Source organism: Crocodylus siamensis, chromosome 2 (assembly GCF_052110815.1).
Source record: "Crocodylus siamensis isolate JL-2025a chromosome 2, ASM5211081v1, whole genome shotgun sequence".
Lineage (NCBI taxonomy): Eukaryota > Metazoa > Chordata > Crocodylia > Crocodylidae > Crocodylus > Crocodylus siamensis.
The window spans coordinates 35,203,373-35,226,914 of NC_143396.1; the positions used below are offsets into that span (position 1 = coordinate 35,203,373).

The window sequence follows — 23,542 nt, forward strand, 5'->3', positions numbered from 1 at the left end:
TGTTGTTGCCAGGCTTGTCTGTTTTAAGAGGCCTAGGCCAAAGTTGCAGAAGTGTAGCTAAAGCAGAAGTCCATAGAAGCTTATGCCTGAGTGACTGTAGCATGAGCCTTTGAAGATGTAGCAACTAGCTTGTCAGCAAAGTAAAGAAAGTTCTCCGTATATTTAACTAGACAGTCAAAAAGGGCACAAGGATAAGGAAAAACTATACATCAAATAATCTAAATATACCTTTTCCTTAAAATATTAGAAGCAGTAATTAATGTAACAAAATACATTGAATGCTATTTTGTTATAACAAATGCATTTTGTTAGAATGCTTAGGTAGGCGGTAAAAACGAAAGCAACTTGTCAGATAAACTAAGGTGCAGAAGTAACAAACCAGTGTCAAACAGCATTCCACAATGGGAAGGGGAAGGACATAAGCAACCCTCCTTTTTGCTTTCACAGGGATATAAATCCCCATTAATTGACACCTTCCAGGATCCACAAGAAATTTAATATAAATGGTTTCTAAATGTTTCAGTGAGACAAATACATTTAAATGAAACCAATCAGAGATCATTCATTAGAATATTAGAAACAGCCAACTATAAATACAGGACACAGGCTAGAGGGAAATTTGGACCTTTATTTTTGGACTTCTCTGGGGCTTAGCAAACCAACTCAAGTCCCCAGGGGAAAAAAGAAGCCTGGCTAGCAGTCCTGTTTCTTCCCTGAATCCAAGGCTGCATAAGCATTGTCTTTATCTATCAAAATACATCTTTGCTATTGCATATCCTAATAAAGCTTTTGAGTTGTGACTGGACTGGTTTCACAGTTCAGTCAATCTCCTCCTACCCACAGTTATAATTTAGTGCAACAGATCTCATATTTGAATATGAATCTTTGCCACAGTAGCAAGAAAACACAGGAAGTCTTATGGTAGTAAAAAGCCAATTAGCTCTCAGACCTAAATCATTTTATACCAGCACTAGTAAGGTTAATATATGTACTCAAAAAAGCCTACATAGGGAAATGTTTTTTTGTTTGGTTTGGTTTGGTTTGGTCAAGGGCAAAGATGGCTTGTGCCGGGAGTTAGGACAGCAAGTTAAATTGCCTCCTGCTGGTTCTGGTTACTTGAATGGGCGTGTCTGTCAGTGGCCTATCTACTTCCAGTTGGCCCCAGTTGTCTGAGTGGGTGCACCTAACTGCTTACAAGCATCAACTCTTTCAATGCCTAGTAAGCTGCCTAGTAGGGCAACTGTTTCGCTGGTCTAGTCCTGAATGGTTCTTTCCTTGGTTCAGCTTGTTGAATCTTACTTTCCTGTTCTCTGGGTTCCATTTGTTGGCTTCCTGGCTTCTCCTGGAGGGACATAAAAAGGTGAGCCCCCTTCTCACAAAAGGACTTTTTTGTCCAACAGCTTAGTGGCATGGTATTCAGCTGTGGGGAGACCAGGGTCCATTTCCACATTTCGAATCAGGCAGAGCAGAAATTTGAATGGGAATGCCCTGGTTGTATTGGGACAGATGGACTCTTTAGGTCCCTTGAATTCAGACTTCCTGGAGCCAGCCTCTAGACCCCTTTCCTCCAGACTGATTTGCGGACTTTTGGCTTTCAGTTCAGTTCAATTCAGTTCAGTTCAGTAATCATTCTTTTTCTGGTCCCATAGCTGCCTGCTATAGTCTTCCTAGCTAGTGACATTACCTAACATGCTGCTCCGTTTCTTTTTCTCCACTGAAATTTTCTTCAGAGTTCTTTAATAGTTTTATTTAATTACTAGCAAAATTTCCCATCAAGAATGACGGGGGGGGGGGGAAGGAGGTTGGGAACGGGGGGAGTGAAGCTTGCTAACTCTAACTCTACCCCCCCCCAGACACACACACCACCACCGTTGCCTCCCAGGAGTGGCAGGACGGGGAAAGAAAAGCTTGCTATGCTGAGCCCTCCATCTCCCTCCACCCCCCCGCCCCCCCGTGGCACCGCTGCCTCCAAGGAGCAGGGTCAGGGGAGGGGGGCAGCAGCGTTAGCTTCACCCCCCTGCTCTGTGTTCTCCATTCTTGCCATCATGGCAGAACTCCACCAGTGCTGCTGACCTCTCCCTACCCCCGGCCCCCGGCCCTGCTCCCTGGAGGCAGTGCTTCACCGTGCCGACTACCTCTTGTCCATAATGCTCTTGGAGCACTCTGGTTGTTTCAGTAACCAATCAGAGTGCTTCAAGAGTGTTATGGACAGACAGACAAAGTACTTTATTATATTAGATAATATCCTGGGTATAACTGTAAACTGCTTCCAAGTGGAGGGCCTGGTTACAATGTGATGGGGCTACTTGTGGCAGCCTAGCTCCTTGTAGCAGGGTGGCGTCCTTTATAAATTTTTACGTAAAACAACACCCCCGACTTTTGCTCCCACAAGTTCTCAAAGTTCACCACCTGACCCTGGATATTATCTATGTAAATCTGAGGTCTCTTCCCAGGCCTTTGTCCCCCTTTGGGTAATCATTCCCTCCTCCTTATCTCTGGCTCCTTGATCCGACTTTCTTTTCTGGGTTCTACTGACCTCTTTTTTCCTGGGGCTTGTCTCCGACTCATGTTGCCTTATGCCTTGAGTCACCCGTGTGCAACCCGGCAGGTCTCACTCCTTGGGCTAGTTTGCTCACCCTTCCCTGCTGTCCCTACATGTATCACGTTTCCTTCAACTGGCTGCCCCTGACCGGGTACTGTGATTCCTCCCTTGGCTCGCGGTTTACAGAGTTCCCCCAGCTGAAGTCTTAGGCAATTCATCTCATCTGCATGATGACTCAACCATTGGTCCCATCTCCTATTCCAGCATTCTAGGAGGGTTGGCAGGACCTCTTCTTGTAGGGTCATAGCATTTGCCCCTACGGATCCCTTCTCCATGGCACTTCTCTCTGGATGCCCTGGTTCAGCCTTCTCTCTTGGATTCTCCAGGCCTAGGTATCCAGGGGACCTCACTTGTCCTGGAGGCTTCAGGGCCCCTAGCCGTGTGGTCTCTAGCTGTGCCTCCACTTCCTTCAAGGACCCTCTTAATACTTCCAGCTCATGGTATTGCTCTAGGTGTACCACAGCCATGTATTCTGCTAGTTGGGCTCCCAGTGTCTCCAACCTTTCTCAGATTGTTTCCAGGGTCTTTAATGTTTGAGGTTTCTGTCCTATTTCAGCAAGTGTGGCCATACTTATTGCATCGGGCACCTCTATCTCCCCTGAATCTTGGGCTTTTGTAGCCATTGGATCATTTGCCACCCGTAGCATTGTATTTTCTACCTCCAATGCCTGAATTTGTTGCCTTAAGGTTTGCACTTGAAGCTGTAACTGCTCCCTCTCCGTGTTCGTCACTGCCTCTTTAGCCGAGGTGTCTTCTAGGAGGGTTTTAAGGAACTGTATCTGTTCCCCAAGTTGGTCTTTTTCCACCTCCACACTCTGTAACTGGGTCCATAACCCCACCGTTCTGTCTCTCCCTGGCCTCTAGCTGCTTTTCCAGGGACAGCTTTCAATTGTGCAGCATTTCATAATTTTCCATGCAAACTTTGATCTTTTCCATCTCTTGCATGATCCCCTTGTCCGTTTCTGTTGCCTTTGTATGGCTCTTGACCAGCTTGTCTTGCAGTTCTTGTGCGAGATCTTCTGCTGTTGCCAGGTCTCTAGTTCCTCCTGCAACTCCTGTATCCGGTCCTCCTGGCTACGGATTTCTTCTTGGAGGACTCCTATAAGGTGTCTCACTACTTCTAATTTCTTTAGCACCTCCTTCTGTTATTCTGCCTGCTTTGGGCTGGAGAACCTGGCCCCCACACTGTCATCTCCACTTGCATCTTTTCTTCCTTCTCTCGGCTCTTCTGGGCCTCCTGAGTGATGAGCTGTTCAAGTGCCCAAGTCTTCTCCACTTCCACAGCTATTAAGTGCCCGATTTCTTTAGATCCTCCCTCCTTTTTGCTAGACTGTACCCACAGCTCTAACGCAAAGGCCTTTGCCTCTGCTTGTTCTTTCTGAGCTTTTGACACTTCCAACTCCCATGCTAACCAGGCCATTTTTTCCTCCAACTCATCCACCCTCAATTGCCAGGACCTCCAACTCATCCACCCTCAATGGCCTATTTCCGACCTTCTATATTCCCTGCCCGAGTCATAATTAACCCAGCCTTACTTTTCTGGTTTGGGCCTCAGTCTTACCCTGTAAAATTACTGGCAGTGGGAATTCCCTCTTCAGCCCAACCTTCCGAGCTGTGGCCCCACTGCCTTTTTATAAATGCCTCTTCTCTGCTGTACTCTTGCCCACAGGTTTGTTCTCCCTTTCAGGGACATGGGTTCCTTCATGCATGGCCAAGGTTCCCAGTCAACACACCAAGGTGTAGTAGGGTAGGGTCCCTAGGGGTGGCTGTGTTACCCCTAGGCTCCTTAACCATGCCAGTCTTGCCCTACAGTCACCCTCCATCTCACCCATGTCTTGTCAGTATAATTGATATACAGAGGCTGCTCTTGATCTTTGGGTTTAGACACGGTCTGGCTAGATCTTACGGAACCATGTGGTTCATAGACCCCTTGGCATCCCACATTACGGTGGATGGTTCCTGAGTCTCTCAGCCTTATGGGCTATATACATGGCTCCAACTGTCCCTTTACCACGCCCCAAGCCTTGCAGATGGCACCAGTGTTGTCTAGTCTAGGCCTTACCGTGATTTGCCCCCCTCATCTCTGTGCCTCACTGGCGCCTGGGCTCTCCGCAGCCCTTGTCTCTGCGCCTCACTGGTGCCTGGGCTCTCCACACTGTAGTGAGCCCCCAGTGAGGCCTTCTCCTTCCCCAAATAGCCTCACCTAAACCACCAGTATTATCGGACAGCAAACAACAGCAATCAAACATGAGCCCCTGGGCTATAACATAACACAGAGTTCAAGGCTTGCTTTGCCCCTTTAAAAGAGTAAATCTTCTTTTCTATTACTAGGTGCCCAGTAGACGAGGGTACCTTATGGGCTTCTGGTGCCCTATTAGCCTTAAGAGTAGTGTATCCAATGGCTGTAGCATCTCTGGGCCCTTCCTTCCTTCCTTCCTTCCTTCCTGAAGGCTCCTTCCCTTTTGGCTGCTGGTAGGGAACTAAGCAGCCTGGTCCCAGCCTTAGGGTTTATATGGGTCTAGCGCCTTGCCTCTTCCAGCCAGCTAACCAGGTGCAGGTGCAGCCAATTCCCTCATTAGCCAGTTGTCATGGCAACTTGCATCTGGGCTCTTATCTGGCCCTTTCTGTTCTCTCCCCCGTTAATCTCTGCTCTCAGAGGAGCAGGCACCTTAGTGCCCTGTGACACTCCTATAAAATACCACAATGTTGCAGCCTCCAAAGTAAGGTGAGTATAGGGTACCTCAAAACCCTAGCCCATAGTGCCTTGTGGGTACTCTTTGGTTAGAGAAAGGCTAAGGGACATCACCCTGACAGAAATGCGCCCTTGCTGAGGCATTAGACTGTCAGCAGCAGTTCTTTATCTGTTGTTTGCTGCTGGAAACTACAGCCATTAAGGCATTGAATGTCTAGACTTCGTCTGACCTTTGGATTATGTCTCAGTGGTCTACAGTGGGGATGGTAGGGTTTGGACAGCCTCCACTCTTCCATACTCTTGCCTAGATGTATACATTGAAGGTTTTGGTGACTAGACCTCTTACATGTACACCATGATCCAGAGGATTGATGGTTGCCTACTATATTTCACAATTCCTAATTTTAATTTAATTTGTCACTATCATTTTTTATCTTTTTCTTTTGGTGTTTAATCCACTGCTGCTGATTTTAATCCATTGCCATTTCCTCATGGACCATGTCCAATCAGGAGAAGTGACAGAATTAATCAAATATTTGGAAAGATACAGGAAAATATATTCCCATTTGATTCATCATTCAGTGCCAGAAAGTTCTACCTTCAAGGTTTGACTGCCTTCCTAATGGGAGTTGAACACACTCAGCATCACTCAAGATATATTCAACAAATTTCAAAACTAAGCTAACTTCTCTCTAATTTTCATCTATAACAGCAATGAATACTAAGCATTATTTTGAAAATAAATTGCTTTTTGTTTGAATATTCTATGGTATTCCTCAAGGTATAACTCTATATTTATAGTGTTAATACAGACTAATACTAACAGGAAGTTTGTGATGTGTTCTGTAAGAAGGCTGCCATATGGGGTTTTTTGCACTATACTTGTTTAAATTTCAGACAGATGGCTTTAACAACTCAGAAATCAAATTATATAGAGAAAGGAAATATAATTCAAAAGACTTGAGACTAAACTCAAGGGACCTAGAGAGTCTGGTTGTCACAAGACAAGCAGGGGACTCCCATGGATGACCTGTCTTCAAATATCTGCCTGATTTAAAATGGGGGACACGGACCCTGGCGTCCCATAGCTGAAGATCATGACACTAAGCTATTGGGCAAAACCATCTTTTTGTCAGGAGGGGGATCATCTTTTTCTGTTCCTAACTCCAGGGAAGAGTTTGGGGCTGAAAATCCTGAGGAGAGATAGGAGCCTAATTACCTTTGAGAGGCTGGGATTAGCCCTGACCCTCTCCCTAATACCTGCTTCAGGTGATGCTCAGTCTGATGGTTGCTGCTACCCTTATGCATTGTAAAGGGAACTTGGACACCTAACCTGAGGCTGTGGATTGCACTGGGCAGAAGAGTGCCTAAGTTTGGTGTTGCAAATCCGAGTGTTATTATGTCTGAATCCTGCATAATGCTGAACACCTGGGGCAGATAGAGACATTACACTTTTACCAATATACGCTATCGGAAACCAGTCTGTACCCATAACATAACAGAAGTTTGGCACACACAGACTGGCTTAAAAATGGCAGAACCCAATCTAAACTTCCCCCCCAGCACCACCAAAGGGCAAATGTGTGTTCTGTTCACTACCAATCTAAACTATGCCGCTTGCACAAAACTGCTTAGGTTATATTGATTCCAACTTGACTTTTGAATGTGTGTACTTAGCCTTGAGATAAAAGGCTCTACCTGCCAACCCTCACATTTTGCAAAAAGTTATTTAAAACATTTGGTTATGCTCTAGGATTCATTTTTATTTATATCTCAAAAGATGACTAATAATATCTTAACACAGTTGCTGATGACTTTCTCATTACTTTATCCCTCAGTAATTTTCTCAGATCTCTGCATTAATACATTAAGTAACAAGCTTAACAGCATGATCACTCAAAACTATAGGAGAGCTCAGAATTAACCTATATAATTGTAACTTGGTCAGGGCCAGGAGCAATAAGATGCCAAAACCCCTTTGTGGATTTGGCCCTTAGCCACTGGCCTTTTTTCCATAAAAACATAAAAAGCAATGTTCAATTATTTAATTTTTATAACTCTGCCTTTGTAGCCTGACAGTGCAGCTATACATTGTATATGATATTTATTCATATAGATTTAGGTACTCTAGAAAATGTCCATAGCAAAGGTGACTCTGATATAATTGTGAAACCAAAATATATGAGTTGCAAAATATACAAAATCCAAAACATTTGTTCCCATCCTGCCCCACATAACTTGATCATGTGGCCCAGGCTGGTTAAAATTCTTACCACTTGATTTCTAATGCACTAATTATGAATGCAATTCAGTGTTTTGGAAAGCTGCTAGGTTGTGAACTCTAGGGAATGTTCTCCATGGAATATTTGGGATATGGATACAGTCAGACAAATGTAACTCAGCTATGATCTGGCAAAGCTACTACTAAGTTAAGAATAAAATCTCTGCTTCTTCGGAGATTTCATTAATGCCTATCACTACAGCATCTAAGCACTGAGATCCCACAGCTGAGGGGATCCCACTCTTTACCAAGGTGCCAGCTGTGGCTGTAGAGTTTGTTATCCATTTAGAAGTGGATGAAAGCCAAAACTCATCTCACACAGGCCCCAAGCCAATTCCTTGTTTCTATAATATAGACAGACCTTTTGAACTTGTTCTGCATTCAATATATCCTACCTTCCTGTAGACAATGACTTTTTATCAGTAATATTACTTAAATACCAGTGTTGTATTTGGTCTTGAACAAGACAAAGGAAGATACGATTAGGTACGTTAATTTCAAGCTCTCCTGTGGTTTTGAGCTAGCATGCTGTTATGCTTGTACTTAATTTATTAATGCCAAAGTTCTCCCCAGGGATTTACTGAGGACTAAGGCAATCAGAACATTATTGACAACTTTGTTTGGAGATAATTAATCATTCTTGGAAAAGCAATAAGTTAATTCTAGAGTATAACCAAATGCTTTAAAGGGATCTGTTGCTGAAGGTAAATGCACAAAGTATGCTAGCTTGATAACTAGCATTATCCCCTAGGCCAGCAATTCCCCAGCTGTGCTACAGGTCCAGCAGTGGTAGGCAGACATACTGTCAGTGGTACGCATTAAAAGATTTATTATAATTTAAGTATTTAAGTATGAGATTTAAATATTTTTATAATTTTAAGAATGCAACTACTATTGTGTTCAGTGAGAAAACTCATATAACTAATGTGATCATCTGTTCAGGCTTCTGTGGCGGGGGCGGTATGCAGGAGAAATTGTGTAATGGGAAATTTAATTTTCATAATAATAATAATTGGCATTTAAGCAGTTAAATATAAATCACATGCTGGAAGGGGTGTTACCACATGGAGAGCTGATAAATCTGGAAGGGGGTATGCAATAAGAAAAAGTTTGGGAACCTCTGTCATATCCTCACTGAGAAAGGCAGGAAAAATTGCTAAGAAAAAGGAACATACATTCATTTCCTTCCTTCCTCGCAATTCTAGCACTGGTCATAGAGGATAATTATACAGTCTAATTTTGAATAGGAGAATGCATCAGAAAGTGGATTTTTACTTGTACCTGCAAATTGTACTAATTCTGGCTCTTCCTATACCAATCCAGACAGACCACTGTATTTGCATTAGAAAGCCTTCCTCTCAATATAAAGAGTTTATGTTTAGTAATGAATGGTAAACTGGATTTACTGATAAAACATTTTCTGCTTAAGGAAACAGGTGGTAATAAAGAAAATTTTCCCTTTTGTCTTGTATTGGTTAGACAATAGCCAGAAAATATCAGGATGGGTTGGCATGGAAAAAAGTTGGCAAAATTGTAATTTCTGAGTAAGGAATAGGACAATATTCCTTCTATGATTGTCTCTACATTTTATAAAGTTCGTATATGCTTTTTTAGTTGGGTACTACCTATCTTTTTTTTAAATCTTTACCCTGCTTTAAAGACTAGAGGATTACTAGAATATGAACATCATATTCTGCAATTAGTTTGTAGGCGTTGCATTGCCATACTTTAAAAGGACACTGGGCCAGATTCCATTGGTTGCAATAGAAATAGTCTGGGTTTTACACCCAGGCTAAATGAGATAAGAATCTGGGTCATTCTGTCTAGGTTGATAATGAACATGAAAGTGCCTGTGCTAGTTATGAACAAAATTCAAATTCTTTTGTTTTCTTGTGTCTTTTCTTTTCCCCCAAAGCCCTTATTGTACATGAGCTTCACTTAGATATGTTTAAATCCCCTGGAAACCATAGCAAAATAGTGCTAGACATCCAATGCCTTTCTTAGGTTTTGCCTCAGACATGAAAAAAGAACAAAATGGCCTGAAAGAGATAAAGAAATTCCTTTTGCTCTGACTTTTCTCAAAGACACAGCAGAAAAGCAGCTAAAAAAGGGTTCTGACAATTCTTTTCCAGGGTTGCTTTGCTTTTGTCTGTTTGAGCAAAAAGCAGATGCAGTCCATCAGCCCACATACTAAAAGTATGGATTAAAATTTCACTGATTTCTGTTAACTGATTCCACCTTCACAGAGACTGCTGCAGGACAGATACCCACATTTTCTCAAAATAAACTGAAAGCTCAAACTAAATCTTTTTAGTGTTTTCTTTTAAATACAGCCATTACCATAGTTGAGTTAGGACTGTTGCAGGGCACCTGCTCTCAAAACCACCTGCTCCCATATTATTTAGATGATACATATGCACCCAACAATAAAGGGTAAAGATACTTTCACATTTTCCTAATTGCACCTTTTCGCATAGAAATTACTTTCAAAGTAGCACAAGTAAGAAATTCCATTTTTTTCTTTTGTTAAGAAATCTTGTGGGTGGTATCTTTTATTGGACCAACTCCATGGTTGGTACAGACACAGACAAGCTTTCAGGTATCACAGTACCCTTCTTTAGGCCTCTGGAAGAGAACCAGACATAGCAGAGATAAGTAGCAGAACAAATTCCTGCTTTTGGCTTTTTTTTAAACTTATGATTTAGCTGTGAAAAGAATAGTAGATTTATATAACAGAAGTAATATAAAGGAAATATATTAATTTAGAACCCCTGCATTCTAGACTTTTTAACTCCCCTCACCAAAGATACAGGCAGTAGTTCACATACATCAGTGCCACATAAACTAACAAGAAACAACAACAACAACAACAACAATAATAATAATTTTCATTTGTATTTGAGTACGACTACTACTGATACTGGAAATCAGGTTCCACGTGTAGGGTTCAGGAGATGGATGTGCCGGGGCAAGTTGGGCTATGGATAGACATTACACGTAAACTGGCTTAAGTGATCAGAAGCTGGTTTAAACCAGTAACAGAACATAAGTTCAGCGCACATAAACCAGTTTCAAAATGGCCAAAACAAGTTTGAGATAAACCTGGTTGAATGTAGTATCTGACTTAACTGATTGAGCTTCAACCAGTATCTGCAATGTCTGTCCCAGACCACCCCCTGGTTTAAGTTAAACCAGACTCACCCAGCATCCCAGCATGTTGTCTTGGTTGTGCTCTCTACCTAGCAGAGCAGGGCTGGCCCCACCCCTGTCTCCCTAGCCAGAGAAGGGACAGGTGGGGGCTGGGGGCAGACATGGGCCCCAACAGGAACAGAAAAGAGGTTCATTCCTCCCACTCCCTTCCCTGTCTTACCAGCATGACCCGCATTTCTCCGCTGGCTGCTCCAGCAGTGGGGGAATGGCCAGCCCTGGCACTAGCCTGGAGTGAACTGGCCAGGGAGGGAGTTTAATTCCCCCATCCCTACCAGCAGGGACTTGAGCCAGGGTCCACCAGGCACTCCCCGCTCACTGCTACAGCAGCGGGGACATGGCCAGAGGCCAGTTTACATGGCCCCTTAGGCAGGGTGGCCAGGGAGGAGGGTTATTCCTTCCTCTGCCTCTGGGGGACCCTCCCCTCTGCTGCAGGGTCTGCCCACCCTAACCACTGCTGCCACTGCTTGCTTCCTGCACAGGGCAAGCAGCAGGATATGCCACCTCCTTTCCCTTCCAGCAGACCCCAGAGGGAGGGAAGAATAACTCCCCTCCCCGCCCCTTTTCTTAAAGGTCCCTGCTAGCTGGCCTCTGGCTGGGCCCCAAACCCTGCTGCTGGAGAAGTGAGAGGGCAAGGCCCTTGATGGGGGCAGCAGCCCCTGCCACGGTGTCTGAGGAGCATGAGCTTCTTCCCAGTGGGAGTCAGAGATGCCATGGACTGCACGGCATGAGTGGTGGCACTGGGGCTTGGAGGGGGCCATAGACACCCAAACCCCCCAAGTGCTACTGAGGCCACTCCCCCCATACAGTCCATGGCAGCTTTCCCCACCATGCAGTGAAACCTCTGTCAGCAGCGCAGCCCCCCCTGCCAGGAAGAGGTTCATACTCCAGGACACTATAACTGAGGCTGCTGTCCCTGTCACAGTTGTTCCCCCCTCACCATTCCAGCAGCAGGGTGGGGCCTGGCCAGATGCTGGCTGGCATGGCTTCCTTAGGTGAGGTGGCAGGGACTTGAGTTATTACCTCCTACCTATGGCATCTGGTGGAGGGGGCAGGAGGGGGCACATTCTGTGGCTGCACAGGGAGTGTGCTGTGGCAGTCGGGGTGGTCAGACCCCACTGCTATCCCCCAGGGGCAGAAGGGGGGGACTAACCCCCTTCCCTGCCCTCTCTGCCTCAGGGGGGTATTTCAGCTGGCCTCTGGCCACACCCCTGCTGCTACAGCAGTGAGGGGGGAAGCATCTGGCAGACCTTAGCTTGGGTCTGTGGGACAGAGAGAGGGGAATTATACCCCCTCCCTAGCCACTTCACTCCAGGTTACTGTCCAGGCTGGCCACATCCCCCCAGCACTGCTCTGCAGCTGAGGGTGTGTTCTAGTGCCTCCAGCTCCTGGTCTGAGTGACTGCAGGCATGTGCCTGCATTTCTTCAGTCCAGAGGGAATGTCTGTACCATTGCAAACCGGTCCAATCTAGGCACATTAGACTAACCTGCAAAGATCAAATCAATTCAGGCTTCAGCTTTTTTAATGTCCCTAGCCTTGGTGTCTACATTCCCTTCTACTGTTGGCCAAGGTGCATGATGATCTTCTGTTGCTCATTCTGTTTCCTTCATAGTGGAGTGCTGAGCTCACCTATCCTAAACCCTACCACAGCCAGAGTATTGCATCCAGTTCTGGGTGCCGCACTTCAACAAGGATGTGGAAAAATTTGAGAGTGTCCAGAGAAGAGCCACCCGTATGATCAGAGACTTGCAAGACAAGCCATACGAGGAGAGGCTGAGGGACTTGGGCCTCTTCAGCCTACATAAAAGGAGGCTGAGAGGGGACTTGGTAGCAGCTTACTGCTACATCAGGGAAATGCATCAGGAACTCAGTGAACAGCTATTCACCAGGACACTCCTGGGGAAGACCAGGAGTAACGGATACAAACTCCTGGAAGGCCACTTCAGGCTCAATTCCAGGAAAAACTCCCTCACAGTTAGGGTGTCCAGACTGTGGAATAAATTCCCTCCAGTGGTGGTGCAGTCACTGGAAATCTTCAAAAGGAGACTGAAAAGACCCCAGTTGTCTTTTCCTGCCTAGCAAAGAGGGACTGGACCCGATGATCTACAAGGTTCTTCCAGCCCCTAACAACCTATGAATCTATTAATTTATCATGGGCCATATCCTCCCAGGACATTAAATCCAGCCCAGTAGACTGTATGTGCTGCTTAATGCAGTCCTTGTAGCAAAGTTTAGGATGGCCTAAGTTCCAACTGCCTTTTTCAAATTCACTGTGCAGAACTCTCTTAGGCGATCAATTGTTGTCTATACGTATGACGTGGCTGACCCAGGTCATTTGCATCCATGGTAGCATGGCTTCCATACTTGGCATGGCTGTTAGTCATAGTACCTAGTTGTTGGGATTTTGTCTGACCATTTAATTCCCATGATGCTGTGTAGGTTATGTTGTTGCAGGCAATTAAGTTTTTTCATATGGCAACAGTAAATGGGGGCAGGTCTGTAACTAGTATTGGAGACAAAGGAGCACAAGAGCTTTCTAAACTTGGCATTTTGTAGACACTTTGACCCCTCCGCCCCCACCACATCTTGTCCATAGACTTTACTGTAGGCAACTGAAAGCTGAAGAAACTGACTTTAAGTGTGCTGAAGGTTCTTTGCCAATGCTGGTATCATCGGTAACTATGCTACCTAGGTAGCAAAAGGACTTGACATTGTTTAATTGGTTGCCATTCAATTTTATTTCTGGTGGTAATGAAGGTAATAGGTTTCTGCCAGAAGGTGGTTGGTACAGTTTTCTTTATATTATTACTATGGCCAAAAAGGAATACAGCATGGGCAAAGGAAGTCAGTAAATGGTGCAGGTCATTCTCAGAAAGGGTGACAGATACTGGGTCATCAGCATTCAGTTGATGGGACATTGTCAGGATTTATTTTTGGCCTTGAATCAGTGGATGTTTAGAAGTCTGCCATCAAATCATGTTGCTTGGGTGACACCAATAATGGTAATAAGTGTGGCGACTTCTAGCACTCCAGCCAAGAACAGAGTAAATAATGTAGGAGCAAGCCCACAGCCCTAACACCATGGGCTACAGGAAAGGTGTCAGATGAGTCAGCACCCACTGATACATGGGCCAGCATGTTATCATGTAAGTAACATATGAGGTTAATTAGTTTGTCTGGGCAGCAAAAATTTGCAAGAAGGCACTAGAAAGCAGAGAGTCCAACAGAGGTGAATGCCTTACTAGAGTCAGGAAATGCAAGGTACTGGGATATTTCTTGTTCAGCAGTTTTTTCCTGTAACTGGTTTAGGGTAAATATCATGTCATCAGTGCTGTGTGATGAATGAAAACCACACTGGGATTTGGGGAGTACATCATCTGCAATAACCTGGAGCCTTTTCAACAACAGTTTACCAAGCATGTTACCAGCAATGGAAAGGAGAGAAATGCCATGATAATTGCTGTAGTCAGATCTGTCTCCTTTGCACTTGTAGATTGTTACGATTTGGGCATTTTTGAAATCTTGGGGTAAAGCCTCGTGTTCCCAGCAGAAAGTGAATAGACCTAACAAAGCTTTGTGAAGTGTAGGGTGAATGTATTTATGCACTTCAGCAAGTACATCAGGGAATTTCAGTCTTTCCCATACTGTTCTTGATTCCATCAACTGTAGCAGGTAAAGTGCAAAATTATGAAATCAGCATGTAAGGAGAGGAACTTAAACCCTGTGTTTCACACTATGTTTGTCTTGAAGCCATCTTCCCCTAATGTAAAGAAACTAAGTGCACAAGCAAGTAATCTTTATTTAGCTGACATTTGGAGTTGAGAGTCCTAGTTACCTCACAGGACACACAAAGCACCATCTTTCATGTTAACTTACATATATTTTAGGTAGCCTCTTAAATGATCGTATTTATTTTGAAAAATGACATCACCAGCACAGCTTGAATTAATGTCTGGAGTTCTAAAATAATAATGACTATTTCTAATGCCCTGGAAAACCTTGAAACCTGCTGTGTATCTAAAAAGCCCAACAAGCCAACAAAGGCATATAGATGAAACTGATGGTAGTACTTACCTCAAAACTCACAGATCCATTGTGATCAGTGTCAAATGCATTAAACAGAAAATGTGCATAAGTTGTGGAATCTAAAATTTAAAAGAGCAAGAATGTTCCTTAGTAAGTGTACTGTTAAAATTACCTACATATCCAACAGCATATTTAATTTAATTTTCTTGAGTGAAAACTTATTGACTCTGGCTGGACTAAATGTTCAGCTCAACCTTAATCAACTTTCCTTTTTTGTGGGGATAAAATTGTATATGCAAATGGTTACACTATTAAAGATGGAGTTCGACTCCTAAAAATCTGGTGGATAATTTGCTTATTTACTCTCTTTATCATTTATAAACTCCACGTATCAGCCACTCTAGTACAATTTTATTGTGTTTCTAGTCATATGCTTGCAGTACTCATGTTACAATACTTCTGAAACAGTCTGTATTGGTCAGGGCAGGTAAGAGGGCTTGATAGGAATTTTCCAACCTGAGCTGAAGAGTAACGTGTTTTCTCTTTCAGTTGCAATGGGGAAATGCCAGTTTTCTCAATGCATTTATTTAATCATTTTTATTTTGAAGGCAAGCAATTTGAAACTGAACTTACCTTGTTCTATAAAAACAGGCATAGGAGATGGTCCTAATGGGCTAGGTTTTGAAAGACATTTAAGTGCCTAAGACCCATTGACTTAATATGGAAGTTAGGTGCCTAGATATCTTTACAAATCTGGGCCTGGTTGTCTGTTGTGATCAGAAAGAACGTAAAAAAATATGACTTTATTCACAAACAAGTGATAAACTTATCAATCAGCTATTTTATGCTCCATGAATATACCAGATATTGGTATATTGTCTCACTTTGAAAAGATAAATGTAGAATGAAATGCAAATGTGTTCAGCCATTAAATCTTTCTATAGGCTCCTCTTCCCATTAGGAAGTGCAGAAACTAAAAAGTGGGGTATATTTTATTTGAAGGCTTTTTATAGTAACTGAACACAAACACTAATGACTTTGTCCTTACAATACCCTTGTGACACAGGAAAATACCTTCTTATAAATATAGAACTAAGGCACAGAGAGCTGTAACCTCATTTTCAGAGACATGCACATTCCTACAGCTCCCAGGAGTTGTAAGTGATGAATATTTATAAAAATCAGGCTACAAGTGACCTGACTTTCCTGAGTCCCAGTCTAGTGCCTACTACAACACAGAGGTGTAACAAATAATTTCTGTGCCTCGGGTCGCAGTGACAGCTGGGCCAGTGGAGACAGCTGTGGAGGAGGGGTGGACAATGGCCTCTACCATTTTTGCAGCCCTTCAAAATCTGTGCCCCAGGATGGTACCCTGCTCACCCCCGCTTAGCTAAGCTACTACCACAGCACTAGCCATCCTCTCTGCACACTTCCATAAGCCACATTCCTCAAAGAGATACGTTGATTATATTTGCGGGCTATGAATTGTTGAGGGAGGGGAAGGATGAGGTGAAAACTACTGTGGGAATTTTTCTAGGTTGGTCGGTGTATTATGTAAAATGAACTCTTATGGTCTGGAATCTTTCCCTCGCATAAACCATACAAATTAATTATAGCCTGAGGCATTACTTACATGCACTGGTTCCCTTCAAAACTGATGAGCCCATTCATACTTTATGTGTTTACATTAGCTATTCCATAGTACTCATTATATTAGCTGAACGCTTCACAAATCTCAGATAGTTTTAACTTCAGAATATTTTTATGACGAAGAAGTGATATTATTCCCATTTTATAGAGGAGAAACCAAGTCACTGGGTTATTTATGCTACTTGTCCAAGGTTACATAGGCAAAATCAAACATAAACACATCCTGGCTATTGCTTTGGAAAATGTGGTAATCATGCTTAAGGCTGATAAATCCCTGCGTCCTCAGCATGTTACCTTCATTTTATTAACTCCAGATTGGGATGAGGTGGGCAGGGTTCTTGGGAAAGAAAGAAAATTAGAGAGTTAAGTCTTAGAATGGAGACCTAAGAATAAGCAACCCCAGAGAAGTTTTTGCTGATCCAAACCCAAGACTGAAGGTAAGGTAGGATACCCTGGCTCTTTCCCCGCAGACTACACCTGAGATTCTAGGTATGGGCACATGTAACACTCCACCCTGCTTAAATGTGATTTAAACTTGAAACACAGATGTACAAGATGATTAAATGAGTTTAAAGTAACCTGGAGCAGTTCAAAAGTGTACCTGAAAATCACATTTGGTTTCAGGAAGGAATTTTACCCCATGGTCATATTGTCATGGACTGTAACGATTTTTGTTTTCTTTTGTAATGGGACACATGGTCCTCTTTCTTGGATCTGTGTAATGCTTCCTGTTGTTTTTGTTTAGCCAAATACTAACAAAATATTAAACTTCAACTGAAAATATGTATATCTTTGCTGAACACATGCCTATTATTCAACATAATCTCCTCCTCAGTGCCCTCTTGCCGCTGGTGAGCAAGGGCGTGTAAGCCAAACTTGTCCTTGTTGTTTAGCCATTGATGCCTCGGCTGTCATCCCCAAAATGTTATCTTCATAGTCCCTCCTTCATCATCTTGGACAAATGGGGAGCACAGTTCATCCAAATAATAAGATTTCCTCTGTGGTGTGTAGATGAACATTGCTGTGCAGAAGCAGCACCATAGATATATGATTTGGGATCAGGTTTTGGCATGATGTTTTAATTTACAGGCTATGTTCTTCTTTTTCATTTGTGCCATCATATTGATCCTGTATTAATATCATAATAGTGACCCTCCTATACCAGTGGTTCTCAACTTTTAAGTGACATAGGTCTCTAAGTTTACTGTGGCCCCCTTAGGCAAGATGTCAGCAAGAAGACCCTTCATGTCATGGCTTGCTTAGGTAGGCTATAAAAATATTGGGGGCATTATTTTCCGACTGACAGTGTTGGGATACAGGCCTTTATTCATCAGTGGAAAAGAACCATGGACAAAAAAGAAGACTATGCTGAAAAACAGCTGTGTGTTCAGTAATGATGTACACATTTTCTGTGTAAGTTGATTATTTTCTTAACAATAATTGGTTGAGAGAAGAAAAAAAAAGAAAGTCTTAATTTCTGACTGGCCCTTGTATATTTAAGCAAGAAACTTGACAATAATTAGGCCTCTATTGTATCAAGCTACTGCCCATCAGGCTGACCATTGACCAATACTCCCTTTTGTTGCTTTTTTATACTCCCCATGTCCGCTGTCTGTCATTATACATCTACTGTGTTTTGATTCTAGGTCCTCTGAAAAAGACCATTTTTGTTCATGACTCAGACTAGGTGCTGGAGTCAGGTTAATAATTTAACTAACAAATTATCCCTTCAGGACAGAAAGAATTGAAAAAAAGGCTGAAATTGTGTGCAGTAGGTGAATTTTAAAATTAAATGAAAGGTTCACTTTAGTTACAATCCAAAAGCTTTTGGTGCTTCTTGGAAGCACTCACAAAAGCTACCCAGTTCTGAGAAATAACCATCTCCTTCACACAGCACCACTCCAACCAGGCCAGAAGTATGACAGAGAAAGTATGTTTTGTAGGCGTTTGGCTTTGGCTGTAGGGTAAATGCATAGCATCTGGCTGAAATTTTCCAACTTCCAAATGGAATTAATTTACAGGCTATGTTCTTCTTTTTCATTTGTGCCATCATATTGATCCTGTATTAATACCATAATAGTGACCCTCCTATACCAGTGGTTCTCAACTTTTAAGTGTCAAGACACCCTTCCGTATCTTTTCTAATTTTAGCAGGGCCCCAGTTGAGAATCACTGAGTTTCATTTAAATTTTTAAAAAGTTAGAGGGGTGCCTTGACACTAAAGAAGGTTGAGAACCATCGATCTATCTGGTGCCTAGTGAGGGCAGCTGGGGCAGGACTTCCCCCTACCATGCCCTGCTCTCTCCAACAATGCCCTCTGCCACTAGTCTGGACCTGGAGGGGCAATGCAGGCCCCTGCCACAAAGGCTGCTCCTCCAGGATCTCATACGCTGGCTAACAGTCATTTACTACTGGTACCCCTCTTGCTGGGCCTGAGAGCAGGAGAGCCAAGGAGGGCATCAGTGGTGGCAGTGCCCAGAAGAGTAGTGGTGGGCACGGCTGGGATAGCTCGAGTGGATGCGGGGCACGAGACAGGGACAGGAAAGCACTTACCTCCTCACATAAAGGATCATCATGTAAAGGCACTCTTAAATGGATCTTGTGTCACTGAGGGTGCTGCAGCAGTCTGGCTGAGAAATATTGCTCTATAGCAGGGCTGTGCAAAATGGCATTGTTCTGTTTTGACTTCAGTTTCGAGGTTTGGACGGAACACAGTTTTGTTTCGAATTTCATTTCTAGTCGAAACAGCCGTTCCATTTTGCTTCATTGAAACAGTGAGGCTGTTTTGACGTTTCACTCAACTGTCGGGGTGGGGAAACAAACTCAGCCCGGCTGAGCTGAATTTGTTTCCCCAGCGCGACCACTGGGCTGGGGAAATGAAACTTTCAAAACATTTCAACTAACCTTGTTTTGTTTCAAGCCTGTTTCAAAGCTTTTGTTTCAATTTGATTTCACTGTTTTGAACTCAAAATGAGTCAAAACAGTTTCAACTTGAAACAGCTGGCGAAATTTCACACAGCCCTACTCTATAGTATTTTTTTCTATTTCTCTGCCCATCTCTCTCTCATCCTTTCTATATACCTTCCATGTAATATCAGAATTGGTACTCTGTTCCAAACCAATAAGGGGCATATTTACAGAGCAACAAAAGGTCTCATCACGGAGCAACCTCATCGCTGCTCAAGAAGTCCTTTGATGACTCCTGGTAAGTACGCCACTGTCTCCTGGGTACGTGATTTGCATTGCTGTTTCATCAGAACAATAATCTTGAAAAAGTGACCAGATTCAATCAAGGCAAAGCAATCAGCTTCCATTAGATGAGTCAGTAGTATTTTCCTGTAGAGCTCAATCAAGCATCCCTAAAGCAAGCAAGACTCTCTTTTTGGAAGAGAAAAATGTAAACAACAAACAAGTAATCCCATGGGCTAGAATTTTACTTAAGTATGTACTGCAAGTTCAAGTCTGATGGTAGCATGATTGAGTAAATCAAGTCTCAACTCTTATTACATTAATTTAGTATTATATGAATTCACTGATGTAAAAATAAACTGCAACATTTGAATACTGTCTGTTAAATGCCTTTTCCTGAATAAAAATAGACATACTGTTGAGACGCATCCATCAGTTCTACTAGACAAACTCCCATTTTAATTCATTATTTCCTTTTCTGTTTTAGAATTTTTAAGTTTTGCAAACTCTAACTGGTAAAATTGTAATCCACAAAAAAAATCTGTAAACTAATGAGGGGTCTGGAAGATGCTTTGGAAATTGTCTGGAGTGAATTAAGTTTATTACAGAGTTATGATTAATGTACACTAATTATTTAGTATATTTTCCACTGTCTTGGTATTCATCCCATGAAGCTTTGTTAAGTGTTCCTATTTATTCACTGTGTGGCACTGTGCTTATAATGAATAGAAAAGCGTTAAATAAAAGCATTTTAATTGTTTGCTGTTCTGTTCAGACCATTCATGATCTATACCTATTTTTAATTCTCATCTGTATCATGGTATATTCATTTAAAAAAATTCTGTTGCTTTAAGGTTACTTAAAAATATTCTTCATGTCCCTGTTCTAGACACTTTGTTCAGGTACAACATCCATTAAGATGACTGAAATTTTGTCTGTACAAAGGCTGCAAGGGGAGGTATTTTAATGTTTTAATTAGAGCTACTTAATGTGACTTCTTTCCTACTAAATCTTGAATATTAATCAATGCAGACAGAGCTTGACTTTTTAATGAAATATGGTTTCTCTTCAATACTTCAAAATCATAACTAGCAGGATATGTTAACATTTTGACAAGTTGCAGCAGGGATAGATAAAAAGTCCAAATTTGTTTGAGATTCATACCATGTTTCTTAAATTGTCTTAAACACACTTTCTACTGGGGACAAATACAAATTGTAGCTATTATGTACTGAAGAGTATCCCTTATATTATCCTGAACATCTGATGTTTAGCTAGTGTAAATAATGGTCATAACTGACAGAGTATTTAAAAAATGGCTCAGTGGTTCTACTTTTTATCTGTAACCTAAAAGAACAGGTGTCAAGTGCCAAATTATATTAAAGATAGTGTGAAAACATCTTCTGAAATACACATCAAATCTTCCTTTTCCTTTTACAGTGTTTTCCCTGTTTGATAGAACCGATGATCCACAGCCCACTGATGGACTGTGGAGTCAGCAGCATAACAAGGGGTGAGCAAGCAGATCACCAGCCCCTGGCACTGACTTAGAGCAACAGCCAGGTGCAGGCACACCATGTTGCTGCTTCAGCAGGAGAAGCAAGAGCCAAGGAAGGCAGACTGCTCCAACAGCAGCACTGGGGACTTTGGGTCCCTGTGTCAGGTTCCTTCTGCCTTCCATTGTTCAGTGGCACTGGCCCACCCTGCCCCTTGCTGGAGAGGGGTTTGCCCAGGGTACAAACCTTGCAGTGACAACTCCTTGGGCGGCAGATCTGATACAAAAGCAGATTCAATAAGGTGCACTGAGTCAGTAGATCTTCCTAAACATCCGCACAGTACCAGGCAGTTTTATTCTGAGACACTGTTCAGCTCCCTGCATGCTGCCAGCTAAACAGGTAGGAGTAGAGCTGCCATTATGCGGCACTGTGGGTATGTTGGTTAGTTCTTCTGGGAGGCAAAACTATTTAACCAAGACAGCACTCTGCTAACATGGCTATAGTGTTTCTGGTTCAGAAGACAGCACTAGCTTAGGGTGTTGTTACACATTAACTTAAGTATGCATTAAGTGCCCTTAAACCAGGAGTGTCCACCCATTAGGGCAGGGGAACATCCTAAGGGCCCTCTGAACATTTTAGAAATAATCCTCTTCCATGGATAATTATCTGAAACTGGTTTTAGGCACATGTGACAGCTCCACAGGCCCAAAACCAGTTGGAAGCAGTCCTCCGGCATCCCAGGAAGCACCATTCCCAGGCATTCTATCTTCCCTCACAGTGACAGAGGGGGGAACACCTAAAGGTAAGAATCCCCCCTACCCTCCCATTCTGGGTTCTTTCTGGCCTCTTAGGATCCCCCTGCCCCATGTCCCCCCAGTTTATTTGCACTGCTGCCACTATCCAGGGGGAGAAAGCAGAGAGGGGGAACCCTCCTGCCCAGCCATCACCACTACCGCAACCAGGCTGCTACTGCTGTCCAGGCTGAGCCCGGCCCAGGGAAGCAGTCATGCCAGTGGTTTCCTTGCTTGATTGCTCTACTGGGACAGTGCTGGGAGCTGCAGGTAAGCTGGGAGCTGCCAGGGCAGGTGGTGAGTGGGGATCTGGGGTATGGTGAGCCAGCAGTGGTTAGTGGGGAGGGCAGGCATAATGGCATAGCAAGTTCAATTTGGGCTGGTGAGTGGGTGGGCAGTGCAGCAGGTTTGATCCAGGCTGGCAGGGGGTTGGAGGGAGTGGACAGTGCCACCTGCCCAATCTGGAGGGAGTGGGAGGGGTGGTGGAAGGTGCAGAGGGACCACTTTGGTGGAAGAAGCATTTCCTGCCCCCCCCGGCCAGATTGAGCTGGTCTCTCTACCTTTTCCCTTTCCTCCACCCCACTGGCCTATATTAGGCACACCCAAATTAGACCTGCCCCCCTGCAGCCTAGATCCCCACTTACCAACCCCATGCCCAGCAGCTTTTGCTTCACCTAGATCTCCCAGTGCTTTCCTGATAGGGCAAGCAGAGAAGAAGAATCCATCTGTCACTGTTGCTGCTCTCTGGCCTGGACTCAGCCTGGAGAGCAGTAGTGGCTCAGCAGCTGTGGCAGTAGCAGGACAGGCAGGTTTCCCTTCCCTTCCCTTCCCTTCCCTTCCCTGCCTGGAACAATGCTGCCAGCCACAGGTGAGCCAGCATGGGTGACTGGTGCCTTCTTAGCCGGGGGGGGGCACTTCCCCCCACCCAGTGGCCAGTCATTGACCAGGGGGATTCCCTGGTAGCCGATCTACTGACAGGGGTGGGGAGTCCCCTGCAGCTGATCCCGCCAACTGGGGGAGGTCCCCCACGGCCGATCACACCAACTGGGTAGGGTCCCCCCACACTTCCAGGCATGCCACTGACACTTCTGGGAGAGAACTTGCACTTCTAGGTGAGCCTCCATGCCCCGGCTGGTGCTCTCAGGGGGGTACCAGTGCTCTAATCTGCCCCCCTGCCTGGGAACACTGGCTGTGAGGGGGTGCACCAGCGCTCTTAGTGGGGTGCATTTGCACCCCCATGCACCCCTTAAGCATCGCCGCTGTTAGCCAGGGTACACAGGAGTCAAGGGTGAGCCATGAAGAGTAGGGGCATAGGGGAGTCCCAAGGGGCAAGGTCGAATTCCCTGGGGTGGGAGGTGCAACAAGAAAACATTGCCTAAGGAGGGGTAAAGTCGCCAAGGACATGTCTGGTCCCCAGAGATTCTGACCATGAAACATTTTTCTGATCTGAGTAGCCATTTTGATAATCAGATAAGACACTAACTACGTAGTGACATGCTATCCAAAATGCTAAATAAAAGATTTAGTAGGACTCTTGGGCTGTACATTCCCCGGTCCCAGTATGGGAGGCCTATTTAAACCTAATTGGCTAAAACTCGGTAGCTGGG

The 23,542-nt window shown here is 43.9% G+C and overlaps 1 protein-coding gene across 3 annotated transcripts in view; it reads right to left on the bottom strand.

Annotated features, from left to right (window-relative positions):
• Positions 1–23,542, bottom strand: part of KCNIP4 (potassium voltage-gated channel interacting protein 4) — a 212,259-nt gene that overhangs the window by 15,211 nt on the left and 173,506 nt on the right. For all 3 annotated transcript variants that reach the window (XM_090035697.1, XM_090035696.1, XM_090035695.1), the window contains one exon: positions 14,858–14,928. In XM_090035697.1, the coding sequence (XP_089891823.1) occupies positions 14,858–14,928 (71 nt within the window). The remainder of the gene's footprint in view (positions 1–14,857; positions 14,929–23,542) is intronic.